At 41.9% G+C, this 25,344-nt stretch overlaps 2 protein-coding genes and 1 long non-coding RNA gene across 6 annotated transcripts in view; 2 read left to right on the top strand and 1 right to left on the bottom strand.

Moving 5' to 3' along the window:
- LOC143486733 (uncharacterized) overlaps positions 1-11,027 on the bottom strand; it is a 99,451-nt gene extending 88,424 nt beyond the window's left edge. For both annotated transcript variants that reach the window (XM_076986123.1, XM_076986125.1), the window contains exon 1: positions 10,796-11,027. The gene's annotated coding sequence lies outside the window, so the exon portion shown is untranslated. The remainder of the gene's footprint in view (positions 1-10,795) is intronic.
- Positions 11,028-11,088: 61 nt separating this feature from the next.
- LOC143486745 (uncharacterized) lies at positions 11,089-12,882 on the top strand. The gene is made up of 4 exons (XR_013123652.1): positions 11,089-11,247; positions 11,896-11,965; positions 12,049-12,218; positions 12,415-12,882. It is a non-coding gene; the product is annotated as an uncharacterized LOC143486745 (long non-coding RNA).
- Positions 12,883-17,211: 4,329 nt separating this feature from the next.
- Positions 17,212-19,292, top strand: LOC143486737 (uncharacterized). Of its 3 annotated transcripts, none has more exons than XM_076986135.1 (4): positions 17,212-17,498; positions 18,258-18,422; positions 18,622-18,840; positions 18,936-19,292. In XM_076986135.1, exons 2-4 carry the CDS (start codon positions 18,292-18,294, stop codon positions 19,141-19,143), a joined length of 558 nt encoding a protein of 185 aa, XP_076842250.1. In that variant the 5' UTR covers positions 17,212-17,498; positions 18,258-18,291; the 3' UTR covers positions 19,144-19,292. The 3 variants fall into 3 exon arrangements, with proteins under 3 accessions (XP_076842250.1, XP_076842248.1, XP_076842247.1); XM_076986133.1 differs by lacking the exon at positions 17,212-17,498 and adding an exon at positions 17,510-18,038; XM_076986132.1 differs by lacking the exon at positions 17,212-17,498 and having other exon boundaries at positions 17,514-18,422.
- Positions 19,293-25,344: the final 6,052 nt, after the last annotated feature.

The following is a 25,344-nucleotide window of genomic DNA, read 5'->3' as shown; positions in this document are numbered from 1 at the left end:
AAATGTGGAGGACAAATTTCAATTGTGGTGAAAATCACAATTGACAAATATGGCACATTTATTTCACACACTATATACACACAATCACACACTATACTATAAGTCTACCACACTAGCACAGATAAGCCACAATTAAATGTGACTAAAGAAACTGAGAACACGGAAACTAACTAGACTGATATGACACGAAACAAACCCCACAACAAGAAGGAAGGAAGGAATAATGCCTGCGGTGTCATGGAGCGATAAGGAGGAAACAAACGCTGAGAAGAGTGAGATATATTAATAAATAATTATTAATAAAGGGGAATCCAAAATCAGGGTGGTACAAACCAGCCAAAATCTCAGAGGGAGTCTGTACATGAAACATAACCAACATTAAGAGACATACTTAGACAAACAAGCACAAACTGTAATGATTTCCAGAAACACGTCAACACAAGGGGCTGTACAGAAAACAACGACCAGCCACAATAGACCAAACACAATTTCAGAATCAGAAAGATTTTATTGTCATCCATTGTACAAGTACAAGGTACTAAATTTCGTCCCCTGGGGTCCAGTGTTAAAGCACCAGGAGCCCAGAGCAGCTGCTGTATCTAAGACACTTCGCCAGCTCCGCAGGGGGGAGAAACAGAGATAAACACTAGGAGAGAGAAACATATGACCACAGATTATTCTCACAACTGGACAACAGTCTGTGTGCACGCAAAAAATCCCCATAGCACATACAGCATTGATAACACAGACAGTAAGCAGCGAGAGGTGTGATTCATTGATAACACAGACAGTAAGCAGTGAGAGGTGTGATTCATTGATAACACAGACAGTAAGCAGTGAGAGGTGTGAATCATTGGTAACACAGACAGTAAGCAGTGAGAGGTGTGATTCATTGATAACACAGACAGTAAGCAGTGAGAGGTGTGAATCATTGATAACACAGACAGTAAGCAGTGAGAGGCATGATCCATTCAGAGAGGGAGGGGGGAGCCAGAGGCCTGGCACACAGTTTTTGTGTCAAAGTTCACGGTGGAAGGCGAGAGCCATCTCTGACAGTCTCTGTGTGGGGGTAGGAGCAGGTAACCAAGACGACGACCTTCTGGGAGAAATTTGTTTGGGCACCAATGAAGATAAGCAGATAAAAAAATTAGCAAGGAGCTCGTCCTTGAGCGTTTGAGCACAAACTCCTCTTTAAGTCAGCGGTCTCCCAACTGATCCAACTTCACGCGTAGAGCATTGATTCCATCCACAATCGACTCCAAGCTTCTACCAACAGTCACAGTCTGTGTTCAATCAATCATGTTGGGCACTTGGCGTGGGTGTTCGATAACTGACCCCACTCTTTTAATTTCCCGATACACCAGGGCAACACCTAATCCAATCAGCAGAAACCCAGTGATCAAAGTTCCAAATAAGAACACGTCCTCAACATCTTCCAGGGATAGAGACGCAAGACACAAACTACGCCAGGTCCCCCCTGAGTCAAACACATATCCAGATGAGAACGGTACGTCCAGACATGTGGGTTCTGGACATGATTTTAAAGACAAGAGACTAAACAAGGAACACTTGAAAACACTGACGAGGGGGCCGGGTTACAAATGGCATGAGCAAGACAAGAGAAACACATACATACCAAAACAGACACATGGCATATGAAACAAGACATATGTGAGTGACAACTGGGGGAGGGGCTAACCATGACAGGAGGCACAAATGTCAGGATAACGCAGTTGACGAGATGAGATCTAAGAAACCTAAAAGTTACCACATTTCTATGTGAACTGAAAACACAGAGAACAGAGGATTATTTGAGAAAATCTGTATGCTCTGGATTAACTACATCTGAGCACAATCACACATGCTCTGGATTAACTACATCTGAGCACAATCACACATTATCTGGATTAACCACATCTGAACACAATTACATGCTCTGGTTTAACCACATTTGAGCACAATCACACATGCTCTGGATTAACTACATCTGAGCACAATCACACATGCTCTGGATTAACTACATCTGAACATAATCACACATGCTCTGGATTAACTACATCTGAGCACAATCACACATGCTCTGGATTAACTACATCTGAGCACAATCACACATGCTCTGGATTAACTACATCTGAGCACAATCACACATGCTCTGGATTAACTACATCTGAGCACAATCACACATGCTCTGGATTAACTACATCTGAACACAATCACACATGCTCTGGATTAACTACATCTGAGCACAATCACACATGCTCTGGATTAACTACATCTGAGCACAATCACACATGCTCTGGATTAACTACATCTGAGCACAATCACACATGCTCTGGATTAACTACATCTGAGCACAATCACACATGCTCTGGATTAACTACATCTGAACACAATCACACATGCTCTGGATTAACTACATCTGAGCACAATCACACATGCTCTGGATTAACTACATCTGAGCACAATCACACATGCTCTGGATTAACTACATCTGAGCACAATCACACATGCTCTGGATTAACTACATCTGAGCACAATCACACATGCTCTGGATTAACTACATCTGAGCACAATCACACATGATCTGGATTAACTACATCTGAGCACAATCACACATGATCTGGATTAACTAAATCTGAGCTCAATCACACATGCTCTGGATTAACTACATCTGAGCACAATCACACATGCTCTGGATTAACTACATCTGAGCACAATCACACATGCTCTGGATCAGTGGTTCCCAAAGTGGGGGGTGCACCCCCTAGGTGGGGCGCGGAGCTATTGCAGGGGGGGTGCGGAGCTTGGAAGTAAAACGTGCACATGTGTCAATATTAGGGATGCACCGATTCCGATATTAATATCTGAAAAATTCTAGATCGGGTATCGGTGACAATGTGACCGATCCATAAAGACAGATCTATTCAGTCTAATTCTATGCTTGTAACGCTTTTCGGAGTTAGTTCAACCTTAAATATCCACTCTGTCCCGGATAGAAGTGAACCTGGACAGTTAACAGGCGAGAGAAACAGGAAGCACACAGAGGAGAGGTGAATCACTGACTCATACTCGTGCTGGTGGTATTCCACTTAGTCCGTTTATTTGCTGGTTGACCAAAAAAACCTGGGCTCCAGCACTACTTGACTGTTCATACATGAACTGGTGAGTTGGCCAAAGCTCATTGAATGTGTTACTTACAGAAATGAAATAAAGATAAAATAAAGAGCAGTGGTCTGAGTCGGTCTACGGCAGAAAGCTAAAAAACAACAATAATTCGTACGCGTGCTCAACTCGCTCCCTTAAAGAGACAGTACACATATTTCTGGCCGTTACATGCTTTGTGCTCTGCGTGATGTCTGCGCTTGCAAACTAGCCACATATGAACTGCTGTTTCTCTTATTTCATCTCCTTATTTATTTAAAATTATATTTAGAATTCTTAAACCATTTAAAAGGTTTCTTGCAGTTTATTTTTTTCATGTTTGACCAAAGTTGTGAACCTATTGTTTTTTGTCAGTTTCAGGTTCTTTGAAACTGACAATTTTCTTTTTATTTTCTTTTTTTCTATAAATCGCGATTGCGATTTAAAATGCGTTTTCAGGAAACTCTGTTTCGGCATTTTTTTTATACAGCTCAGATACAGGGTTGGCAACTTTTCAAGATCACTTGGAGTGAGACTTGAACCTGGAGTGGGTGGCAAACGTAATTTGTTGAGCGGGGGGGAGGGGAGGATGATTATTATTATTATATCGCGATCTGCTGGACTGCGGTCAAGCTATCCGCGCTTTTGCGATTCATCCGTGCTTTAAATCTTATTGCGCCTATATACGTGATTTTACAGTATTTCGCTGCTCACCGCATACTAAGGCTGTATAAGCGCAGAGAAACACTTTGGCGTATTTGAAGACGCAGCACTGATCGTTGGCATTTTAGCCTTACAAATATCATACAAGGCTTTGTGGTATTTTTTTAATGCTGAAGGTTTGTAGTGTTATCTCGCGTCATAGCAACAGTAGCAAGACACGTTTTGCAAGGTACCTGACGTTGAGCAGCATCTTTTTTAAAGCCAAAGTAATTTCACACAACTGATGTGCTGCCCCTCTTTGGTATTAGACTTTCAGTTGTGTCAGCTTCTGTCGAGCCTGAAGCCATTGTGCAACAAGTTAAAGTGCACTGTGTTAACTTCACTTCTCCACCTCCCTGCCTCCTGCTCGGGTTTGCTCCCTTCGTCCTCGAGTCACGTGACCAGTTTAAATCGCAGTTTGTGCGATTAGAGAATCGCGTTTTAAAATATCGCGAGATTGTCGCAAATGCAATTAATCGTTCAGCCCTACTCCTACTTCAAGTTGTGCATCCCTGGTGTAGGGCCTCGTTTTGCGGCCAATTTATCTTGTCAATTTATAGCGTCAATTTATCTTGGGAATGACATATACAAGTCCTGCACAGTACTCAGAGGGATTTTAAGCCATTCTTCTTGCAGGATAGTGGCCAGGTCACTCAGGGTATCTGCACATTTTTAAATCTCAAATTCAATGACTTTTAAGACCTTTTTAATACCTCCCACAAGAAAAAATAATACCAGGGTTGCCAACTTTTCAAGATCGCTTGGAGTGAGATTTGAACCTGAGGGGGTGGCGAGTGTAAATTGTTGAGGGGGGTGGTGACCGGAAGTTGTTGACGACCTCACAAAGCGACAGCACGCGGGAGCCACCGCGATTACGTCATTGTCGGCACGCGGAACCTCGCACCGGTCGCAACGCGTCATGTATAAACCAGAGACCGTATATATAGACCGTCACTGGTATAAACGCAGCTTGGCACGGCTCAGGTATTACAGCACATGCAGCCCAATGAAGGCTGCAATAATGGCCCAATGAAGGTAATTTAAAAACCAGGACATTTCTTCACTTAACAAAAAACCCGGGACAGGACGCGAAATACGTCCCAGGAAATACGGACGTTTGGTCTCACTCATTGACTGTATATATAAGTGGACTGGACGACGTGAGTGAAAAGTGAAGCCTCCGTTAGTCAGCTGCCCTCTAGTGGCTGGCTGCAGTACAACTTTTAACCCCGCCCATTCCCATGTAAGTGAATGGGCCGGACGAGAAACTTTGAATTTTTATTACACGTAAAATACGTTTTTTGAGCAATTATATATTGTCAATTCTATAACACCCCATTGCGTTAGTATCTCTCCCAGTGTTTTTCTCTATGATAAACAGATTTTATAGAAGTTATTAAGTGTTATTTAAAGGGGTGTGGCGATAAGGTGATTGACAGTTAATAGCTGCGTTGGTTGACATCTAATACCAGACGCTCAAATGTGAACGCGCAACATCAAAGCTCTCAACAGCAAAACTCTCGACAGCAGTATTAAAACCTTTTATGTTTGTTTATTTTGTAAAACATCAAATGTTTATATATACTGGTGGGCGTATCCTAACGAATGTCGGGGCAGAGATACGGTCTCTGGCGGAGATACTGTCCTGCCTACCGATTCTAATGCGCATGCTCTGGCTCCAATTTTCAAGATGGCAGCGTCCGTGCGGCCATCTTTGTGGCTTCAAAAACTCACAATGGGAGTCATCGGTGACGTACCATCCATTATATATACAGTAGACAAATCATTTTTGGGGCACTTACAGTTAAACTGCAGTTATTCAATTCAACCTTTATTTTGACTCGAAGGTACATTGAGGGTGACCCTCATTTTCAATGTAGCTGAGCATGTGATACAGGGATTGACATAAGTATACAAATTTAATCAATTAATTAAGAAAAAAAAATTTTTACTCGGAAGTACATTGAGGTAACCCTCACTTAAACTAAAACTAAAAAGTTTAACATAGTTTAGTGTTCCCAGCGTGCTGTCCCGGATGGTGCACTGTAGCTAAAAGCAGATTTTCCCAGTTCACTAATAACTCTCGGTACTTTACAGGTGATCCAGTCACTGGAGCGAGTCTGATAATTATTGTTATTTATGGAAATCAGAGAAGATATATAAGCTGGCAAGTGGCAAGACAGTGATTTAAAAATAAAAATTAGCCAATGTGATTCTCTTCGTGCAGCTCAATAAACCTCAGAGCAGAATGATAGAGTGAATCTAGGGTTTTAAGAGCGCTGGCGGACGCTTTTCTATAAATTACATCACCATAATCCAGGACTGACAGTATGGTTGCCTCCACTATTCTTTACCTAGCATGCATGGGCAGACATGATTTATTTCTGTAAAGGAATCCAAGCTTTTGTCTGCATTTAATGGAGAGTTTGTTAATATGGGATTTAAAAGAAAGTTTTTCATCCAGCCAGATGCCGAGATATTTATATTCACTGACATGATCAATACTGGATCCTGTCAGGGTAGAAATAGTTTTTAAATTTAAAACCTTACTTGAAAATTTGGAAAACAGCATAAACTTAGTTTTATTAGCAAATCAACTTGAGTTTAAAAAGAGCAATCTGTAAGGTGTTAAAAGAATGTTGAAGTTTTTCTAGTGCAGCATTTGCAGAATCTGCTGAGCAGTATAAGATTGAATCATCTGCATAAAGGTGTAATTTGCAGTCTAAGGTAGAGGCAGCAAGGTCATTGATAAAAATATTAAATAATACTGGGCCCAAAATTGAGCCCTGTGGGACACCTTTTGTTATAGACTGTAGGTCTGATTTTTGGTTACCGAGAGACACACACTGCTTCCTGCCAGAAAGGTAATCCTGGGCCCACACTAAAACCAATCTTGTGTAAGGAAGCTATTAGTAAATCATGATCTACAGTATCAAAGGCTTTAGTGAGATCAATAAAAATAGCAGCGCAGTACTTTTTTCTGTCTAAGGCCAAGTAAAGATCATTTAAAACCAGCGTGGTTGCAGAGATGGTGCTGTGTTTTTCTCTGAAGCCGGATTGATAGCTGGACAGGACAGAGTTTTCATATAGATAAGACTTGAGCTGGTTATTCACTAGGGATTCTAAAATTTTAGCTAAACAAGACAGTTTTGAGATTGGTCTGTAATTATTAAGATCTGTCACCTCACCACTTTTATGCAGAGGAACAACATGTGCTTTTTTCCTGATACTGGGAATTCTGCAAGATAAAAGAGAGAGATTAAAAATATATGTCATATGCTCTAAAATGACTGGGGTTGCCAGACGCAATAGTCCAGACCGTCCTCACCTATTGTTTTTCGGGGATTAATAGAAGAAAGGGCTTTAGCTATTACATAAGGGGAGCAGGTCTGGAGAGTGAAGATATGGTGATTCTGGGAAGCAATAGTAGTGACAGTAGGCTGATCCACAGGCACGTTTATGTCAATGTTTCTAAAAGTCTGACAAGCTACAGCAAAGTGTACATTAAAAGCTTGACACAGTTCTGTTGGTCAGAGATCATGTTATTGTTAACTAGAATTTTAGTTGGATTTTGTTTGGAGTTATACTTGAGTGAGTTAACAGCTTTCCAGAAATCCTGTGGGTTTGTGGAGATAGATATTTGGCTGATAAAATACTCTGATTTGGCTTTTCTGATTTAAAAGTGCATTTGTTTCTCAGTTTCCTAAAAGTAAGCCATTTTTCACTTTCTCCTGTGCGTCTGGCAATCGACCAGGCTTTGTTTCTTGACTGTAGCAGTGAGGAAATTTCACCTGTAAACCAGGGACTAGATCTATCTCTTATTCGCAGTTTTTTGTAGGGTGCATGTTTATTTGCCACTGAGAGGAAGGAATTTCTAAAATGTTCCAGAGCTTCATCCACATCTAAACTTTTGAAAGTTGAGTGGATATTGCTCACTGCTAAGTCAGAAAGAAAAGCCTGTTCATTAAAATGTTTAAAATATCTTCTAACCACCATCCGAGAGCCTGTTTGTATCTTTGAACTGTTTCTAATGCATCCGATCGGGCAATGATCACTGAAACCAAGCTCCAAAACTCCAGAGGCAGTGATTTTTTTCTTTCTATTCAAAAAAGCTAAGTCGATCAGAGTAGATTTGAGAGGGTCCTTTAAGTTTGGACGAGTTGACTCAGTGATCAGCTGTGAAAGGATAAGATTGCCACAAACTTCTTTTAAATGATCGGATGCATTAGAGAACCAGTTCAGATTAAAATCCCCTAGGACCAGCATTTCAGAGGTTGTATAGTGCGATAAAAGCTCTGCTAAATCATCTGTTGCAGAGGATGGCGCAGAAGGAGGCCTGTAAATCCCTATTAAAATAAAAGAGTCATTTTTTCCTGGGGATACCTTTAATGCTAAAAACTCAAAACACTTTTCTTTAGACATAGCCTTTAAAACTTCCACTTCAATGCTATTTTTCATAAAAACTGCTACTCCACCTCCCCTTGATTTTCTGTCTATTCTGTATAAAGTGAAGTTTTGTATTGCTACTTCTGTGTCACTTACAGTTTGCCTGAGCCAGGTTTCTGTTAGGATTAAAATATCAGAATCAGCCTGAGCAATAAAAATTTTCAATTGATCCATTTTATTTTTCTGAAGAAGGCTTCTTATATTTAAGTGGAGAATTCCAAGACCTTTTCTATGTTTAAAACTGTTAAGATCATTAAAAGGGGCTATTGATGATTTAGTAAGGGGACACAATGGGAGTGGAGAAAGCTCTACGTAAATTAAGTTGTTTGTATTGATAAAATTGTTAAAATGATCTTTCTTTTTGTGTTTTTGTAAAGTGCTGGTCCTAGGTTTACACACAGTAATTATTGGAAAAACTAAATTAGTACTCTCCTTCTTAGGCAGTTAGCAGCGAATGACTCGATATGCATATTACTATTACGAGTGCCATCATATCGCTTGTGTTTTTCAGATTTCATATGAGAATCCAACGCTTTACAGCCCATTGTACCAAGTTTGAATGTTTTTCGGCAAGTTCACATCGCGCCTCATACGAATCACTGGAAGGTTTCAGCTAGCCACAATATTTTTCATTCTCCAGCCACTTCACTGAATGGACATTTACCCATGTCTGTATCGGAGCCTTGTATTGTTGTTCCCGCCGCAGCCCTCAAATAAGAAAAGCAGCTTGTTAGGCAGCTAAAGCATCGTCTGCTGTTTCCACCTGTTAGGTGACGTACTACTGCCATTAGGCGGAGTATACGGCCGTTGTGGAAATGATCATTATTGTGGGATATACATCGGTAAAATAAAACAGAAAAACTGAGCAACACACTTATTTAATGCCTCCCCTCCTAACATTCCAGACATTTTAAGACATTTTAAGACCTTGAATATGTAAAACTAAATTTAAGACATTTAAAGACTTTTTAACGACCCGCGGGTTCTCTGCCAGTTGACTAAGAAACTAACTAATATCATCCACACTGAAATAGAGGAGAGCTGAAGAAAACCTGAGGAGTACTGACGCTATGTGTGCTGGAGCCCAGCACACAGAGATCAGTCACTGTGTGTGTGTGTGTGTGTGAGAGAGAGAGAGAGAGAGAGAGGAGCACAGCTCTGGCCTCTGTAGGAAGGGACTGGCCAATCACAGATTGTGAAGACTCAATGAGAATTGTCCTTTAGCACGAGCACAGATATTGACATGTTTTACTCGTATGACGTACTTGTCAAAAATGCTTTATCCATCTGAAACGAGTATCTGGACCAGCCCTAAGTTTTTGTATTATAGTGTACATTTTTGTTTTAGTGTGCATTCGTTTTAGTGTACGTTTTAGTGTTTAGTGTGCATTTTTGTTTCTACAGTTTCTAGGATACTTGTGCATTACAACCTAGTATTCTAGTTTTCTTCCAAAACGTCTGCCACACACACACACACACAAAGTTAAAGTTAACAAAGCAAATTCAGACATCCCAAGTCTCCCGGAAGCTGAGGGAGTCTCCCGCATTTCGGTAGTGTCTCCCTTATACCCGCGAGTAACATATAATCTCCCGGAATTCAGAACGAGTGACCCACACAAACGCGCACACGATTTTTTCTCTAATCGCGAGTGGGAAGGAGAAACACAGAGATACCACCCCCCCCCCCCCCCCCCCATCTTTCACTTGTAGTTACCAAACCGGGTAGAGAGATGAACTTTATAACTTCCTGCAGCTTAGATTCTATTCATTTTACATTTACATTTATGGAATTTGGCAGACGCCCTTATCCAGAGCGACTTACATTTTTATCTCATTGTTATACAAGTGAGCAATTGAGGGTTAAGGGCCTTGATCAGTGGCACCTCAGTCATGGCCTCAGGTCTGGGAATGAAACCCACGACCGGGCGGTCACAAGACCAGTTCCCTAACCACCAGACCATGACTGCAGTATTCGGTTGTAATGTGTTGTCTTCTCCTGCGTGTGGATATTTATTACCGTTTTGCTCTGTTCACATCGCACAGTTATAAATGCACGATGAACTGAGATGTTGCAGCACGCGCATCATCTTCGCCACTCAGCCGCTCGTGCAGCGCGTGACCGCACCCAGTTTCCGTTACATTTACAAACGCGTAACGCCCGTTACTCTACACGACAGTAAATGTATTTAATCATATTGATTAATAATGACCATTACAAGATACCAAACAACATCCCTGTTTAAACAACAACCCCGTTAAAGTCGCTTTTCTGAGTTCAGAACCATAATTAATATTCTGTGATTAAGGAACATTTGGTCTAAACGCGGTTAATGTCCCTCAAACTCCAGCCGCGGTATCAATATGGATCTATAAACTAACGTATCACACCTCCGTTACACATTAACGTGAACTGTAATTAATGACAGTTATGTGACTCCGATTTATATTTTGTTGTTAAAAATGAAATAAAAATGTCGAAGAAAATGAAACATGGAGGTGAACTCACCCAACTCTGCGTCGCCAGGAACAGAGAAACTTTCAAGGAGTTCAGTCAAAATAAACCTGTAACCTCGCAAATTACCTTGAAAACGCTGAACTGTTTAAAATTGTATTTATCTTATGAAAACTCCGACTGTTATAGTGAAGGAAAACCAACCGCTATGTTTCTGTTTTGAACAGAGTGAACGTCGTACTTTCACTTTAGGAGTCAGAGAGTTTCTAGGAGTCTAGATCACTCACTCTGGAACCATTTCCGGGTCAGTCCGAGAGTTTCTAGGAGTCTAGATCACTCACTCTTGAACCACTTTCGGGTCAGTCAGACGCGCCACAAATATCACATACTTTAGCAATACAGTATGAACATACTGTACACAGTATTATCCATAATACTGATTTAGTCGTAAAGCACATGTAAAAGACCATTCGAGACAAGATGTGGGGTTTTTCCTTTTAAAGGAAGTAAGTGAGTGAGAGTTCGGGGGTGTTGGACGCTGAGTGTGTTTACAGCAGTGATGGTAAAAGTGGAGCTTTTGGGAGATTGAATCAAATGAACCAATTGATTCGGGAAATGATTCGATCTTGTGAAACGTTTGAATCATCACACGCCACGGTGACATCTAGTGGGCGACCAGGGGGCTATTCCACGAAGCAAGCTTATGAAAGCGGCGCTTATTAGAGTGAGCCTCGCTTGAGTTAGCCAAACAGTTCACTTCCGTCTAGTTCCGTTCCACTAACGAAATCCAGACAACCTGTTCCCGCTAATTCAAGCCCGGCTTTTGAAATCGGCGATCATGCGCGTGCACACAGTATTTACACAGCCTCACTAATCGATATTCGAAAAGGCAAGAAAATGTCGAAAGAGCTGAAGGAACGAGCAGCTTTTTTGCTTCTTCTGCTTAACATGAGCTACTTATACGTCTGTATGAGGAATATAAATACATTATTACGAAGAAAGGCAACACGTCCTGTATTTATAAAGTCAGATAAGCTGTCTGGCAGAATATTGCAGACAGACTAAATGCGAGAGCATATAATTTAATCCATTTATTGGCATTTTAAAAGTGTTATAGTAAATTAATAATGTTAATTAATACTTTTCTGATTTAGAAGTAACATGAGCGGGGTTAAGAGAATGTGGCAGCAGGTCAAGGGAAATGTAAAAATATACTCCAGAATGGTAAGTACAGTTGATTAGTCCAATGTGCAGGAAAAGGTAAACACACAATTTTAAATAACTGTATAAAATATTTTACCAACCAGAAAGAAAACTGCTACTGCTGCTACTGGTGGTGGGGCTCCTGTAGCAGCCCTCACTCCTGCAGAAGACCTTGCTTTGGAGCAAAACAGCGGACGCCCCATCATTGTGGGAATTGAAGGAGGAACATCATCTGATCCCGTCTGTCCTCATGATACACAGCCTTATGTTAAAGGTAGGTTCAGTTGTTTCTCAGATTTTACATTTTTGTTCTTACAGGCTACATCGTAGTATTATTGTATACTTGATGACTAAAATTTTACAGTCGTGGGGGGTGTGCTGACTCTTTTGGACCCTCCTGTATTTGACAATAATGATAGCTGAACCCTGAGGACCGTTAACATTTATGTGTCTTAATTTGTTGTTTGCAGGGGGAGATTGCTGGACCATCCAGGATGGTACAGTGTCTGCCTGTTCAGAAAGGCCAGCTGTAAGGCGTGTGTGTCTATGTATCTGTCTGTTAATGTGCTGTGTGATCTCATGATTTGTGTTGTGTTGTCCAGAGCTCACACCTCTCAAGAGAACACGTGAGTAGTAGTTATGCAGTTCAACATGAATAAATACTTCTCAATCTTGACTATACTTCTGTCTTGAAGGAACCTAAGATTAGTGAGATCTACAAAAGGTACTTAAAAAGATGTATTTGCAAAAATGTCTCACTTTAATATGCTTGTCGCCTTTGGCTTGCTCACTGGGGGCTAGGACTCGGCACTTGTAAAGCTGCTTTGTGACAACAACTGTTGTAAAAAGCGCTATATAAATAAAATTTGATTTGATTTTGATTTGTTTTAGCCAGCCAAGTAAATCAAAGTTTCTTCTGTCCACAGGCTCAGCAAGACAATCAATAAATTTCTCTTTCCAAAAAAAAAGGTGTCTTGTTTTGTGTTAATGAACAAATGCAAACAAAATATTCCCTTAACTAAAGTAAGTGTTTGCATACATGTCCCTCATAGCTCTACCATCCATGTGGTCTGCAATTAAAATGTCGTCTTCCCATTGCTCCAACTGCACTCTTGGCATTACTCCTTTTTGCAGTATTGCCACATTGTGCAAAACTGCACAGGCTGCTTTAATGTCACAGGCTCTCTCAGGGGTCACTCTGAGATGGAGCAAGCAGTTAAATCTGCTCTTTAACTGTCCAAATGCCATCTCAATGCATGCCCTTGTCTTTGAAAGTGCATGAACCTCCTCTCTGCATCTGTTGTAGGGTCTGCATATGGGGTAAGGAGAAAAGGTTGGCAGGGGTAACCCCTATCCTCAAGCAGTAAGTCAGGAAAAGCATCTACAATTATAAGGAGAAGAGTTAAACACTGAGGCCAAATCTGCACTATTTTGTGTGGTTGGAGTATTCTTACCTTGGGCAAACCTCTGTGCCAGTGAGGAGGCACGAAATATTGTGCACCAAGCCGGGCCATTTTGCCTCAATGTTGGAGTATAGAAATTGGCTGATGCAAACCATCTAGAACAATGGTAAAAGTGACAAAGGGTGAAAGTTGTTCAAACCGATGGAGCGACATGCTATACAATTTCTGTTGGGTAGGCAAAACTTGCATGTACCTGTACATTGATGCTGTGAAATGATTTTCAGTTCACATAGTCTGCTTCCATGGGTCCAGATGGAGCCTTTATCCTGATGTGAGTGCAGTCTATAGCACCAATGACATTTGGAAATCCTGGAGAATTCAATTTATTTTGAATTGAATGAATTTTAGCATGAAATAGTTGATTAAGAAGAATACAAAGCACTTCGGTAAGTGCACTGGATAAGAGCGTCTGTTAAAGTCATATACATTTAACTCCAAGTTACTGATCAAACCAACACTAATTCTCATGAATACATACCAGCTGTTCTGAAAAAGGTTGGGAAGGATGCCTCTCTGACCAGGGAATTTGATGAATATATTAAAGAAATGCTTAAGCGCAAGGTAAACCTTTCGAATTTCGCGGCAGACCGTTGCCTTACTAAGATATTCTGCATCCCCAATGCTGTACAGAAATGCATGACTGGCAAAGAAGTGCAAAGCGATACAGACTGTTTGGGGTTTGGTAAGAGCTTTACTACGTCTAGTGTTCTTCTCAATATATGGCCCCAGTAATTTACAAAGATATATAATACTGTGTCTTCAGAACCTGTAGTGCTCAAATAAGTAGTCATCTGGAAAGCCAAGTGGATCTGTCCTGTCCTGGAATGACCTTGGAGCTGGTAGCATGAATGTTCTGCACACTACACACCACGGACATAATTTTGGGGGGGGACGGGGGGGACATGCCCCCCCCACTTTTTCAAAAGCCGGTTTTGGTCCCCCCCCCAGTTTTTATGGTTAAAACCAAATATTTAAATAGCGACGAATCCATGTCCCCCCACTTTTGAAATCAAAATTACGTCCATGCTACACGCGCTCCCTCATCTACTGGATTTTCTACAAATGGGCATGCCATGGTCAATCAGCCTTCAGCCTTCACTGTTAGCTGCTCTTTTTATAGCCTTATTTGTATCACCTGTATGAAAATCTTGGTAAGGTAGTTGTCTGTGTCCATTTCCTTTTTGCACCATTAAGTTAACCACACATTTACATTATTTATACTGAACATATGTAAATTGCAGAGTGATATGATTTGCTTGTAATTTGAACACAAAAGAGGAAGTATGGGGATAAATATATAACTAAAAGTATCTTCACCTAAATTACTCAGTATTAATAATTATTAATACTCAGGTATAAAGAATTGTATTTTTTGTGATATGGTTTATGCTAATGTATGTTTCTGCACCATAACTGCGATTAGACACTATCATAAGTTGTTGAGCGGGGGGGGGGGGGGACCGATCGCCAGGAGTTGGCGAACTACTAAAAACCTAGCATTTGACGTAACAGTCAGCCTGTTGAGAGCCTGTTGCGTTTTGTAATCGGTAATAATACTCAATGCTCAATTTCATTTAGCACATGCAAGCAGCAGGCACGACGGAGAAATGTTTTCAAACGAACGTGTTGTGCCGAATTCCGACTCCCCTCGTTTGCACACGCATAAAGACGCTACAGATGATATTCGGGAGTTACAGTGATTATAACTTAGTTCATTGAGCACTCTAGTTTTGTCCCAACTAGACATTTAGAGATAATACTGCTGTAATACTGCGATGTCGTGGTCAGAGGTGAACTTCGGTATAGCCGGTGTGTATTTTATTTATGTGGCATGGCTAATAATGGGTGTGAGAATAAGACGTGATGTACAGCTGGGATAAATTATGGGTGGGGCGGGCTCATTAAGGTTATAAAAACTCTAGAGTCATTGGCAGCTTTTGACTTTTCTACTCTCAACCAACAAGGGGGGGAGCTGGCTGGTTTGGCGTGCGGCAGTGTCGTGGAAGCTGCGTTTGGTAGGTTAAAATTGTTTAGAAATCGATGTATAGTCGATAAGCATGCTGACAGTGGGATCATTATTTGTTTAGGTGTTTTATAATTGAAGTTGAAACGAGTTGCGTCAAGTGTAAGCACGGGTCACGCCTTGCTTGCTCGGTGGCCCATTCAGGGAGCTACAAGGCATATGGTTGGTTGCGGCCACTGCGCAACTAACTTCGCCGTTAAGGCTGAGGTATACATGTAACGGTGAGTTGTGTTTTTAATATTTTTATTTTAACGCAACAACTGACCAGCTCCTAGATCTAATAAGTGCATGTTATTGCAGCTTTGGGGGGGGGGGGGGGGGGGGGGTGCTTTTCGTTTTTAGTACATTCGCGAATGTTTTTATTACTAACGAGACTGCTCTGCCGGTACTGTTGGATTTAAATGCAGCCAGTTGAATGTTATCTGCTTGTGGTCTGCTTCTTCCAAACAGGAGGCGTAATTGCCTGTAGGCCACTGTTTTCCTTCTGAAGTGCGTTTTTGTGTTTTCTTTTCATATCAGTGCCTTTTATATTAGATTCCCGATAGTGACGTCTGCTGAGCCACTTAAGTAGAGTTGATTTTAGATTCTGTTGCATATTGGACCATAAGACTGAGCCCCCTTCCGGTGGCGGTACCAGAAGTGCATTACTCAGGGGGTGTTAGTTCAGCACATTTAATTGTCCCATTACGAGGCCTCCCAATTGTGAGATTATTTTGAGTTCTCCGGGGTTGGAGTTTTGTATGCGGCTTTGGTTCTTTTTCTTGGGGTTATCAATTTGGTTATTTCCTTTGTAGAGTAATATTGTTTTTTTTTGCGTTTGGTACATTTGTGGTTGTTTTACGAAGTTTGTTGTGCTGTTTTGCTTCTGTCCTGTGGGTATGACCACAAAGGGTTATTACTTGTGTGGGATTTGTATTTACCATCTCCATGTGCTGACTAGGGTTGACTGTTAACCGGTGTTATCCCTCTGAGTACCGCATTCGCTGAGATGGGTGGTGAAGATGTTTTTATCTATTGCTTGGATTAAATAAAATATACATATTTTCGCTAAACTGCCTTATAACTCATTTATTTGAGAAGCCTTGCAGGGATCCCCTACCCTCTATAAAAGTGGGGTGGCGTAGTTATTGCCACATTTAAAATAATTAACACCCTTGAGCCAGTGTGGCTTTGGATATAGATAATGCAGTTTGCTGTGATGGATAATTAAAACCTAGCTCTTATTTATGTATAGAAACATAAATCGACAATATCATCTGTAGCGTCGTTATGCGGATAAACTAGGGTTGTCGGAATGCCCCACAACACCGGCTGAAAGCAAAAAGTGTCGCACGTGAAATGCTACAGGCACCGTTCAGAAAATGATCAGGGGTGAGTTTCCCAAAACGTTCTTGGGTGGGTTTCCCCACCTCAGTTTAGTTAAATGTGTTCAGTTCAGTAGATATATGCGGCTTTTAGCCCGGTGCAGCTTATAAAACATTTTCCTTTTTTTTTTTACTTTGTAGGTGTGGTATTATGAATGAATTGTATAATAATTGATACACTTTGTCAGTGGATTGATATAGCTGACATTATTAATTTTACATTGTAAGGTAGGGAAATGCTTGTGTAATCCTTTATTTATTAAACATTACAAGTAATCACAATCACAACTGATTACAAGTAATCAGTAAACATTCTGATCTCAGACCAGCTGAAACTGTGTGACGGAACGAAACCCGACTTTCCCGTTTTGATACGGACTTCGAAACAGTGTTTCGGAACACCGTGATTCAAATGAATCGATTCAGTTCGATTCCGCGTTTCGAGTTTGACATCATTAGTTTACAGCGTGAGTGAACGCGTGAACGCTGTTTTGTGGGTTCAGGGGTCATTTCTGCTGTTGGCTGAGCGACGGTGTAATCTACGGTGGCCGATAAGGGCAAAACAAGTTTACATTTTAGGAAACAAATTTACAAAAATACAAAAAACGAATTTACAAGTATCGAAACACTTTTACCAGCTACCGAAACACTTTTACCAGTAGGCTACCGAAACAAATTTACAAACGGCGAATCTGACGGAAAGGGTAGGTACAAAACAAAGGAAGTGCTTGTTGCTGACCATTGTGTCAATCAAACTTGTTCGCGGGGATAGAGTGAGTGGAGTTAGCGGTCAAGTCAAGATTAGCAATGTTTTGTCCATTTTGCGGCACCCATTTTAGCCAGTTGGCAAGTTTTTGTTTTTCATGTGGGAAGTCTTTGGAGTTTTTAAAAGAGCAGTCAGAAGACGACGTAATGCGTTTTTGTATAGGCTACTTCAATGAAGGTCACTCCTATGATGTAATCGTCGATATGATGTCCTCTTTACACGGTGTAAACATTAGTTTGCGGTGTCTTAAAATGAAACTGAAAAGGAGTGGAGTGTACCGCAGAAAAAACTATTCCTCTACAAACGCTGTCAAGAATGCTATACGGTTGGAGCTCCGTGGACCAGGGCAGCTCTTTGGCTACCGAACGATGTGGCAAGTACTTCGGCAAAAGTACAATTTGCGAGTAAAGAGAGATGATGTTATGGTGTTACTCCGGGAGCTCAATCCTCGAGGATGCGAGATGAGAGCACGCAGAAGGTTCGTCAGAAGGACCTACTATTCAATGGGGCCCAACTATATATGGCATTCTGATGGTTACGACAAACTCAAGCCATTTGGATTGGCCATTTCGGGCTGCATAGATGGGTTTTCACGGAAAGTATTGTGGCTTGTATGTGGACCAACAAATAATAACCCATCAGTAATCGCTCGCAATTTCCTCTCTTGTGCACAAAAACTTGGTGTTGTCCCCATGAGACTGAGGACCGATTGCGGTACGGAGAATGGCCTTATGGCTGCAGTTCAGTGCACTCTTCGACACCAGCACACCGACTACTACTCAGGAGTGTCTAGTCACATGTATGGCTCATCCACCAGCAATCAACGCATTGAGTCGTGGTGGTCGATATTGAGAAAGGGAAGGTATGCAGCCCTAAGGATTTGTTTTCATAATTGCTATTAGCCTAAAGATATAACATTTTTACTGTCATTCATAATCATGTAGATTAACTGACATGAATATCACTGTATAGGAAGAAAATTCAGCGTAAACACACCAGTTACATTGTACAGTATATTTAACCTGACTATAGACCATTATTATTGCACTCCATTTCTAAAGGTCTCAGTTCTGGATGGAACTATTTGCTGACCTCCGAGATGCAGGACACTTCAGTGGAAGTCATGAACATCAGTGTTTACTGAGGTTTTGCTTTGGCGATGTCGTACAGAAGGACCTGGATGAATGTGTGACACTGTGGAACAGTCACAGGATTCGAACTTCAAGAACAGCATCATGTCCTGGAGGAGTGCCTAATGAACTTTACTACTTACCACACAGGTAACTAATTAGTGATGTATTGTTTCTTTACTGTAGCTGTTATTTGTGGCATATATGTAAATGAATGCTTTACTAAGATCCATTCCTCAATCTAGATTTGGCTCCAGAGACTGTGGCTTTAGAGTTGAACAGACAGAACTGGATGGTTTTCCTGAGATAAGACAGACGGTTAATCCGTGTGGTGACCCAAACATCCAGGAGTACTTGGACTTTGTGATGGAACACAGACAGCTACAAAAGCCAAGCAACTGGGAGACTGCAGCACAACTGTACCTTTGTCTCAAAGACATATCACAGCTGTAATTGTTCTGATTAGACATTAACTGAGTAGATTTTATAATTTTACCTTTCCAACTACTTGAAGCTCACATGAATATGTTTGAAATATGGAGTAACAGTAATACATAGAATGAAATATACTGCAAATATGGAAAATAAACATTTTATTTCAAGTACTGTTTCTCCCCTTAATACATCATTGCTGTATCAAAATTTATTTGCCATCAAGAACATTCACATCTTCATTTATGCTTAAAATATAGCAATAACAATGTGTTTTCCATCACAAACATATAAATCTATCACCTAGGTATACCATGGTTTAATAACATGTAAATCCTGGGGAATTCTGAATTCCAAAGTCCATATTTGTCCTAAACTCATTGTATGAATCCAGAAGTGGTAATTTCAGTGTGTTTGAGCATGTATTTGCCATTGGAAATGGTGAATCATCCAGGAACTCAATCTTTGGCAGTGGATCCAATCCAGCAGGGGGAAGTGAAGTTAGTCCAGTTGCAAACATGAAAACGTCATCCACACACACAGCAGCCTGGCCTTCTGTAAAGCAATAGAACTGTGATGCTTATACTGATAGTGCTTTTAATTAGTAGTAAAAATGGTCATTTATTACACAATCTCTTTAGCAAACCTTCACAATCAAGAAGATAGTCGGCCTGTTACGGCCTGTCTAGGCGTGAGGACCGTAACAGTGGTGTATGTGAACAGCAGTGCGAATGTTAGTGATGATGGGACAACAGGAGTGGGTGGTTAAAGGTGTATTATACAGAAATTGTAATTTACAAGATATATACATACACGTAACTGGTCTCAGCTTCAGGAGTGGCCCAGGCCAACATAACAAACAGAACTGAACTATAAAATAAACCAAACACTAATTACTCTAACAGAAAACAAACATACAATACTACCCTAACTCCCTAACAAAAAACCATACAAACAAACCCAAATCCCAAAACAAAATGGCAGCCACTCCCTACTTACCAGAACACCAACAACACATAGAATATTTACAAAATGTACAACCGGCAGACAATCCAACAGGGGCAAAGGCAAAAAGCATAAACAAGTTCAAAGCAGTCAAAAACCAGAGTTCTAAGATGAGGTACAAATGCAGAATACTAATAACTAACACCAACACCACCAAGGAGCAAAAATGTCTCGCTGGGAGGCACCGGGAAGGGCCTTATATAGTGCAGGGTGAAATGGAGTCTGGAGCGGAGTCTGGAGCGGAGTCTGGAGCGGAGTCTGGAGCGGAACAGACAGCAAACACAACACACAACACTATCATAGGACATAACACCCCCCCCCATAAGTGTGAGACCTCCCACCAAATCACGGATAACCCAACACATTCCAATTAACACCTAGAGAGGGTATCTGCCACAACATTCTCAGAGCCCCGTTTGTGTTTAATACAAATGTTAAAACCTTGGATAATAAGGGACCAGCGCATAAGGCGTTGGTTCAGATTGGACATTCGATGCAAGAAAGTCAAAGGATTGTGATCCGTGAACACAAAAATAGGTTCAGAACTACTACCTAAGTAAACCTCAAAATGTTGTAAGGCCAAAAGGAGAGCTAATGCTTCCTTCTCTATGGTGCTATAGGCCAATTGGTGTCTAGCAAACTTCTTTGAGAAGTAACACACTGGGTGGTCTATTCCACATGAGTCCTCCTGTAGGAGCACTGCGCCGGCCCCGGTACAGCTGGCATCAACCTCTAGCTTAAATGGCTTAGCAAAATCTGGTGCAGCAAGCACAGGTGAACTACACAGTAGACTCTTTACAGACACAAAAGCAGACTGACAAGCAGAAGACCACAAAAACGGAACATTGTTACGCAAGAGAGAGGTAAGCGGCAGAACAACATCTGAAAAGTTTCTACAAAAACAACGGTAATAACCAGCCAGTCCGAGGAAACGCCTAAGCTCACGTTTAGACCGGGGAGGAGGGAAGGCGTTTATCGCTTGGACTTTGGCATCAAGGGGACGCACCTGACCACGTCCTACTAACTTGCCAAGGTAAGAAATTGTGCTTTTCCCAAAGTCGCACTTTTCCAGATTAAGCACCAATGATGCACCATGCAGTCTAGAAAACACCGTTTCTAAGGACTTCATGTGTTCCTCCCAAGTGTCAGAGTACACAACCAAATCATCCAGATAGGCCTCACAGTTCGACACACCTTTTAGCACAATGTTCATGAGCCGTTGAAATGTAGCAGGAGCATTTCGCAACCCAAAAGCCATCACTGTATATTGTAGGAAGTTGTCTGGCGTAGCGAAGGCAGAAATCTCAGCAGCACGAGCAGTCAGGGGAACTTGCCAATAACCTTTTAGAAGGTCTAGTTTGCTAACAAACTTTGCAGACCCCACACGGTCTACACAATCTTCCATTCGGGGAAGAGGAAACGAGTCTGGTATGGTGACTGCATTCACTTTTCTGTAGTCAGTACAGAAGCGATAAGTACCATCAGGCTTTGGTACTAAAAGACAGGGTGAGCACCATGAACTACTGCTAGGAATTGCAAGATTGTTATTAAGCATGTAATCCGTCTCTTTCATCAGAAGGGAGCGTTTGTGAGGGTTTACACGATAAGGATGTTGTTTAATAGGTGGGTGACCTTGGACATCAATGTCGTGTTCTAGTACGGAGGTACACGTAGGGACATCAACAAAAAGAGAAGGAAACCTAGCAATCAAAGATCTAAGATCAGACTGAGCAGCCAAAGGTAAATAAGACAGCTTCTCAGACAGGTGCTTTAATGCCTCAGAGTTAGCAAGTCTAGCACTCGGAACACAGCTCCTACCCAAGTGAAGGTCATCCTGTTCAGGGGCATACTCAAGTGATGCAGATGCTACTGGCACAGGGACTGACAACTGAGCAACAGCTGTAGCACTTACAGTTGTGGGGCGATCAACATATGGCTTGAGCATGTTAATATGACAAAGACGTGACTTACGCCGACGATCAGGGGTTGTCAACACATAGTTTGTTGAGGACAGTTTCTGCTGGACCACATAGGGTCCCGAAAAGCGAGTCTGTAGGGTAGAACCTGACATGGGTAACAGAACCAGGACCTTGTCACCAACATTAAATGAACGAGCAACAGCGTTTCTGTCAAATTTCTTCTTCATAGCTTGCTGAGCTACACACAAATTCTGCTTAGCTGTTTCACGAGCTACCTTAAGGTGTTCACGTAACTTACTGACATAGTGGTCTACAGTTTCAAAGGAACGAGTTGTAGGGGAAGCTAACCACTGCTCATAAAGCAATTTGAGTGGGCCACGGACTGAGCGTCCGAATACCAAGGCATTGGGACTGAAACCAGTGGACTCTTGCACTGTATCACGGATGGCAAACAACAGTAATGGGACACCTTCATCCCAATCGTTTCCTACTTCCAAGCAATATGATCGCAACATAGTCTTAAACGTCTGATGGAAGCGTTCGAGAGCTCCCTGGGACTCAGGATGATAAGCACTCGACACTTGGTGCTGTATATGCAGATCTGACATAACTTGAGCAAAGAGTTTTGACATGAAATTGGACCCTTGGTCCGATTGTACACATTTTGGCAAACCGAAGGTAGTACAAAATTTTACAAGGGCTTTTATTACAGATCTTGACTTCAACGAGCGTAATGGAATGGCCTCAGGAAACCTTGTAGCAGCACACATTATGGTCAGAAGGTAAGTATTTCCTGAACGAGACTTCGGTAAAGGTCCAACACAGTCTATCAACAACCGTTCAAATGGATCTCCTACCACAGGTATGGGACAGAGAGGAGCAGAAGGAATGGCCTGATTTGGCTTCCCAACAAGTTGACAGGTATGGCAAGACTGACAATGACTAACAACATCAGATTTCATTGCTGGCCAAAAGAAATGCTGCAATAGACGCTGAACTGTTTTTCGAATGCCTAAATGACCCGACAAGGGGTGGTCATGGGCTAAGGACAAAACATGCGTTCTAAATGGTTGGGGAACTACTATTTGGTGCACATCATCCCACACACCACTGGCATTTGCTGGAGACCATTTTCTCATCAAGACTCCATCTGTATAAAAATATGTCACACGAGTGTCTAGTGAGAGAGGGTTTTCCGTAACTGCATTAAAGAAAGGGACCAGGCTTGGATCAGCCCTTTGTGCTCTGATTAATGCTGTTCTAGTAACAGGAGGAGGAACACTGGACTCCTCTACTTGTGATCCCAACTCACGTTTGCTAATATCCCTTGTCACATCAGGAACAGGGCTAGGGGGCACAACAGGGTTAGGATTCATAAATGTCTCTGCCAAATCTATGTCACCGAATTTACGTGCCTGTGCACGAGTCAACACACATGTAGGAAACACTGCATCGAGGTCTTTATCGAGTGAAACATCCACAGGTTCATCTACCACTTCTGGTAGAGTGAACAGTGTACCACCAGCAAGATCATTGCCCAGAATAAACGACACACCTGTGACAGGCAGTTTAGAACTGACCGCAACTTTAACATAGCCAGTAAGGGCCTCAGTACATAGATATACACGATGCAGAGGAACCCTAAGTACTCCAAGTTCTATTCCTTGGACAAGCACATCACTACCACAATAAGACTCTGCAGAGAATGGCAACACACTCTCCAAAATAAATGACTGAGCAGCCCCAGTGTCCCGTAGGATGGATATGGGCTGTTTATGTGTACAATCCTCAGTTAGTGAGGTAGTCCCAGAAAACACAAATGGTTTAAACACAGGGTCTACTGTGGCTGAAACAGTGGCTCGACATCCTAGTGTCTCCTCTGTAGGGCTGGAGCTAAAAGCATTGACTTTCTTTACAGTAGGGTTTTGACGATCATTTTTACGCTTCAAAGTAGGACATGCAGCAATGAGATGGCCTTGCATATGACAATAAAAACATTCCCGTTTGTCTGTGGCTGAAGTGTTTTCCCGAGACTCTGAAGAAGCAACAGGTCTGGACATAACAGGTCGACTAGGGTTTACACTTCGGGGAGTCAAATGAAATACAGTTTTGTGTGTCAGCACAAATTCGTCTGCCAATGTAGCAGCAGAAGACAAATTCACTACCTTCTGTTCATTAAGGTAGACCACCATTTTCTCAGGAAGGCAATTCTTAAACTCTTCTAGCAACACAAGCTCTCTGAGTTGATCAAGAGTTGTTACACTGCAGGCTGCACACCACTTATCAAATAGGAGAGATTTCTCTCTAGCAAACTCAACAAAGGTCTGGCTCTGGGTTTTAGCCAGACGCCGGAAGTTCTGTCGATAGGCTTCAGGTACTAACTCGTATGCTTTCAATATAGTGGATTTTACAATGTCATAATCTAAGCTCTGTTCAAGAGACAGAGAGGAACACACTTCCTGCGCTTTTCCTACAAGTTTACACTGTAGCAGCAGTGACCAAAGACTCTGTGGCCAACTAAGTGTGGTGGCTATGCGCTCAAAAATGGGGAAATAGGCATCTACCTCATTTTCCCTGAACACAGGAACTAGGCCAATATGTCTACTGACATCAAAAGCAGTACTCACGGTTGGGCTTGCTGGACTTGTAGATGTATGTGAGGAACGAGGCATAGGGACTGGTGAACTCACGTGAGAAAGGGGAACTGGTGCTGGTGAGGTTACCTTCCGAGGATAAGGTATAGGTTTCTCCAAGCCCATACTCAACCTCTTCAGGGTAATCTCTTTGTCAGCCTCCACTTGCAACCCCCTGACTGAGTAGCTCTGCCTCGCGTTCCTGTATCTTAATTTCCAGCTCTAGCTCCTTCAGTTTCACTGCTAGCACAGGATCCACCTCATGAGAACGGTAAACACCAGGTTCCATGCTGGGCCTAGCCATGAAGTCGGTTACAGCCTCCGCTGCTTCCAGCCCCTGGGCCAAACTCGGTGCAACACCAGGCGATTTGTCTCGGTCTGGCAAGATCCCGTCCTTAACCAACTGTGCCTCCAAAATCCTCTTAATCTCTCTCTTGGGAGCCAAACGAGGCACATCCACACTAAAGAAATCAGCCACCAACAATAAGTCAACCTTGCGGCAATCATCAAACTGTTCAAGAGTCGGATAAACAGTGAACTGGGTAAGGTCAAAGTCCGGCATTTTACATACACACACACCCCCACCCACAAAGAACAAAACCCACCAGCCAAAACCAAAAGAAGCAGCAAACAAAGAGCCAAAAGAAAGGAGGACGAGCCCCCAA

This window comes from Brachyhypopomus gauderio, unplaced genomic scaffold (assembly GCF_052324685.1).
Source record: "Brachyhypopomus gauderio isolate BG-103 unplaced genomic scaffold, BGAUD_0.2 sc45, whole genome shotgun sequence".
Lineage (NCBI taxonomy): Eukaryota > Metazoa > Chordata > Actinopteri > Gymnotiformes > Hypopomidae > Brachyhypopomus > Brachyhypopomus gauderio.
Note: the sequence above shows the minus strand (reverse complement) of the source record. Positions and strands in the feature narration are given on the sequence as shown.

Bases quoted from the DNA above. Each gene is read 5' to 3' on its own strand.
- LOC143486737 (XM_076986132.1), top strand. From the start codon at position 17,602: ATGTTTTGTCCATTTTGCGGCACCCATTTTAGCCAGTTGGCAAGTTTT. The intron at 18,423-18,621 runs GTATGCAGCCCT...CCATTTCTAAAG, and splicing joins TCGATATTGAGAAAGGGAAG to GTCTCAGTTCTGGATGGAAC. The intron at 18,841-18,935 runs GTAACTAATTAG...TCCTCAATCTAG, and splicing joins CTTTACTACTTACCACACAG to ATTTGGCTCCAGAGACTGTG.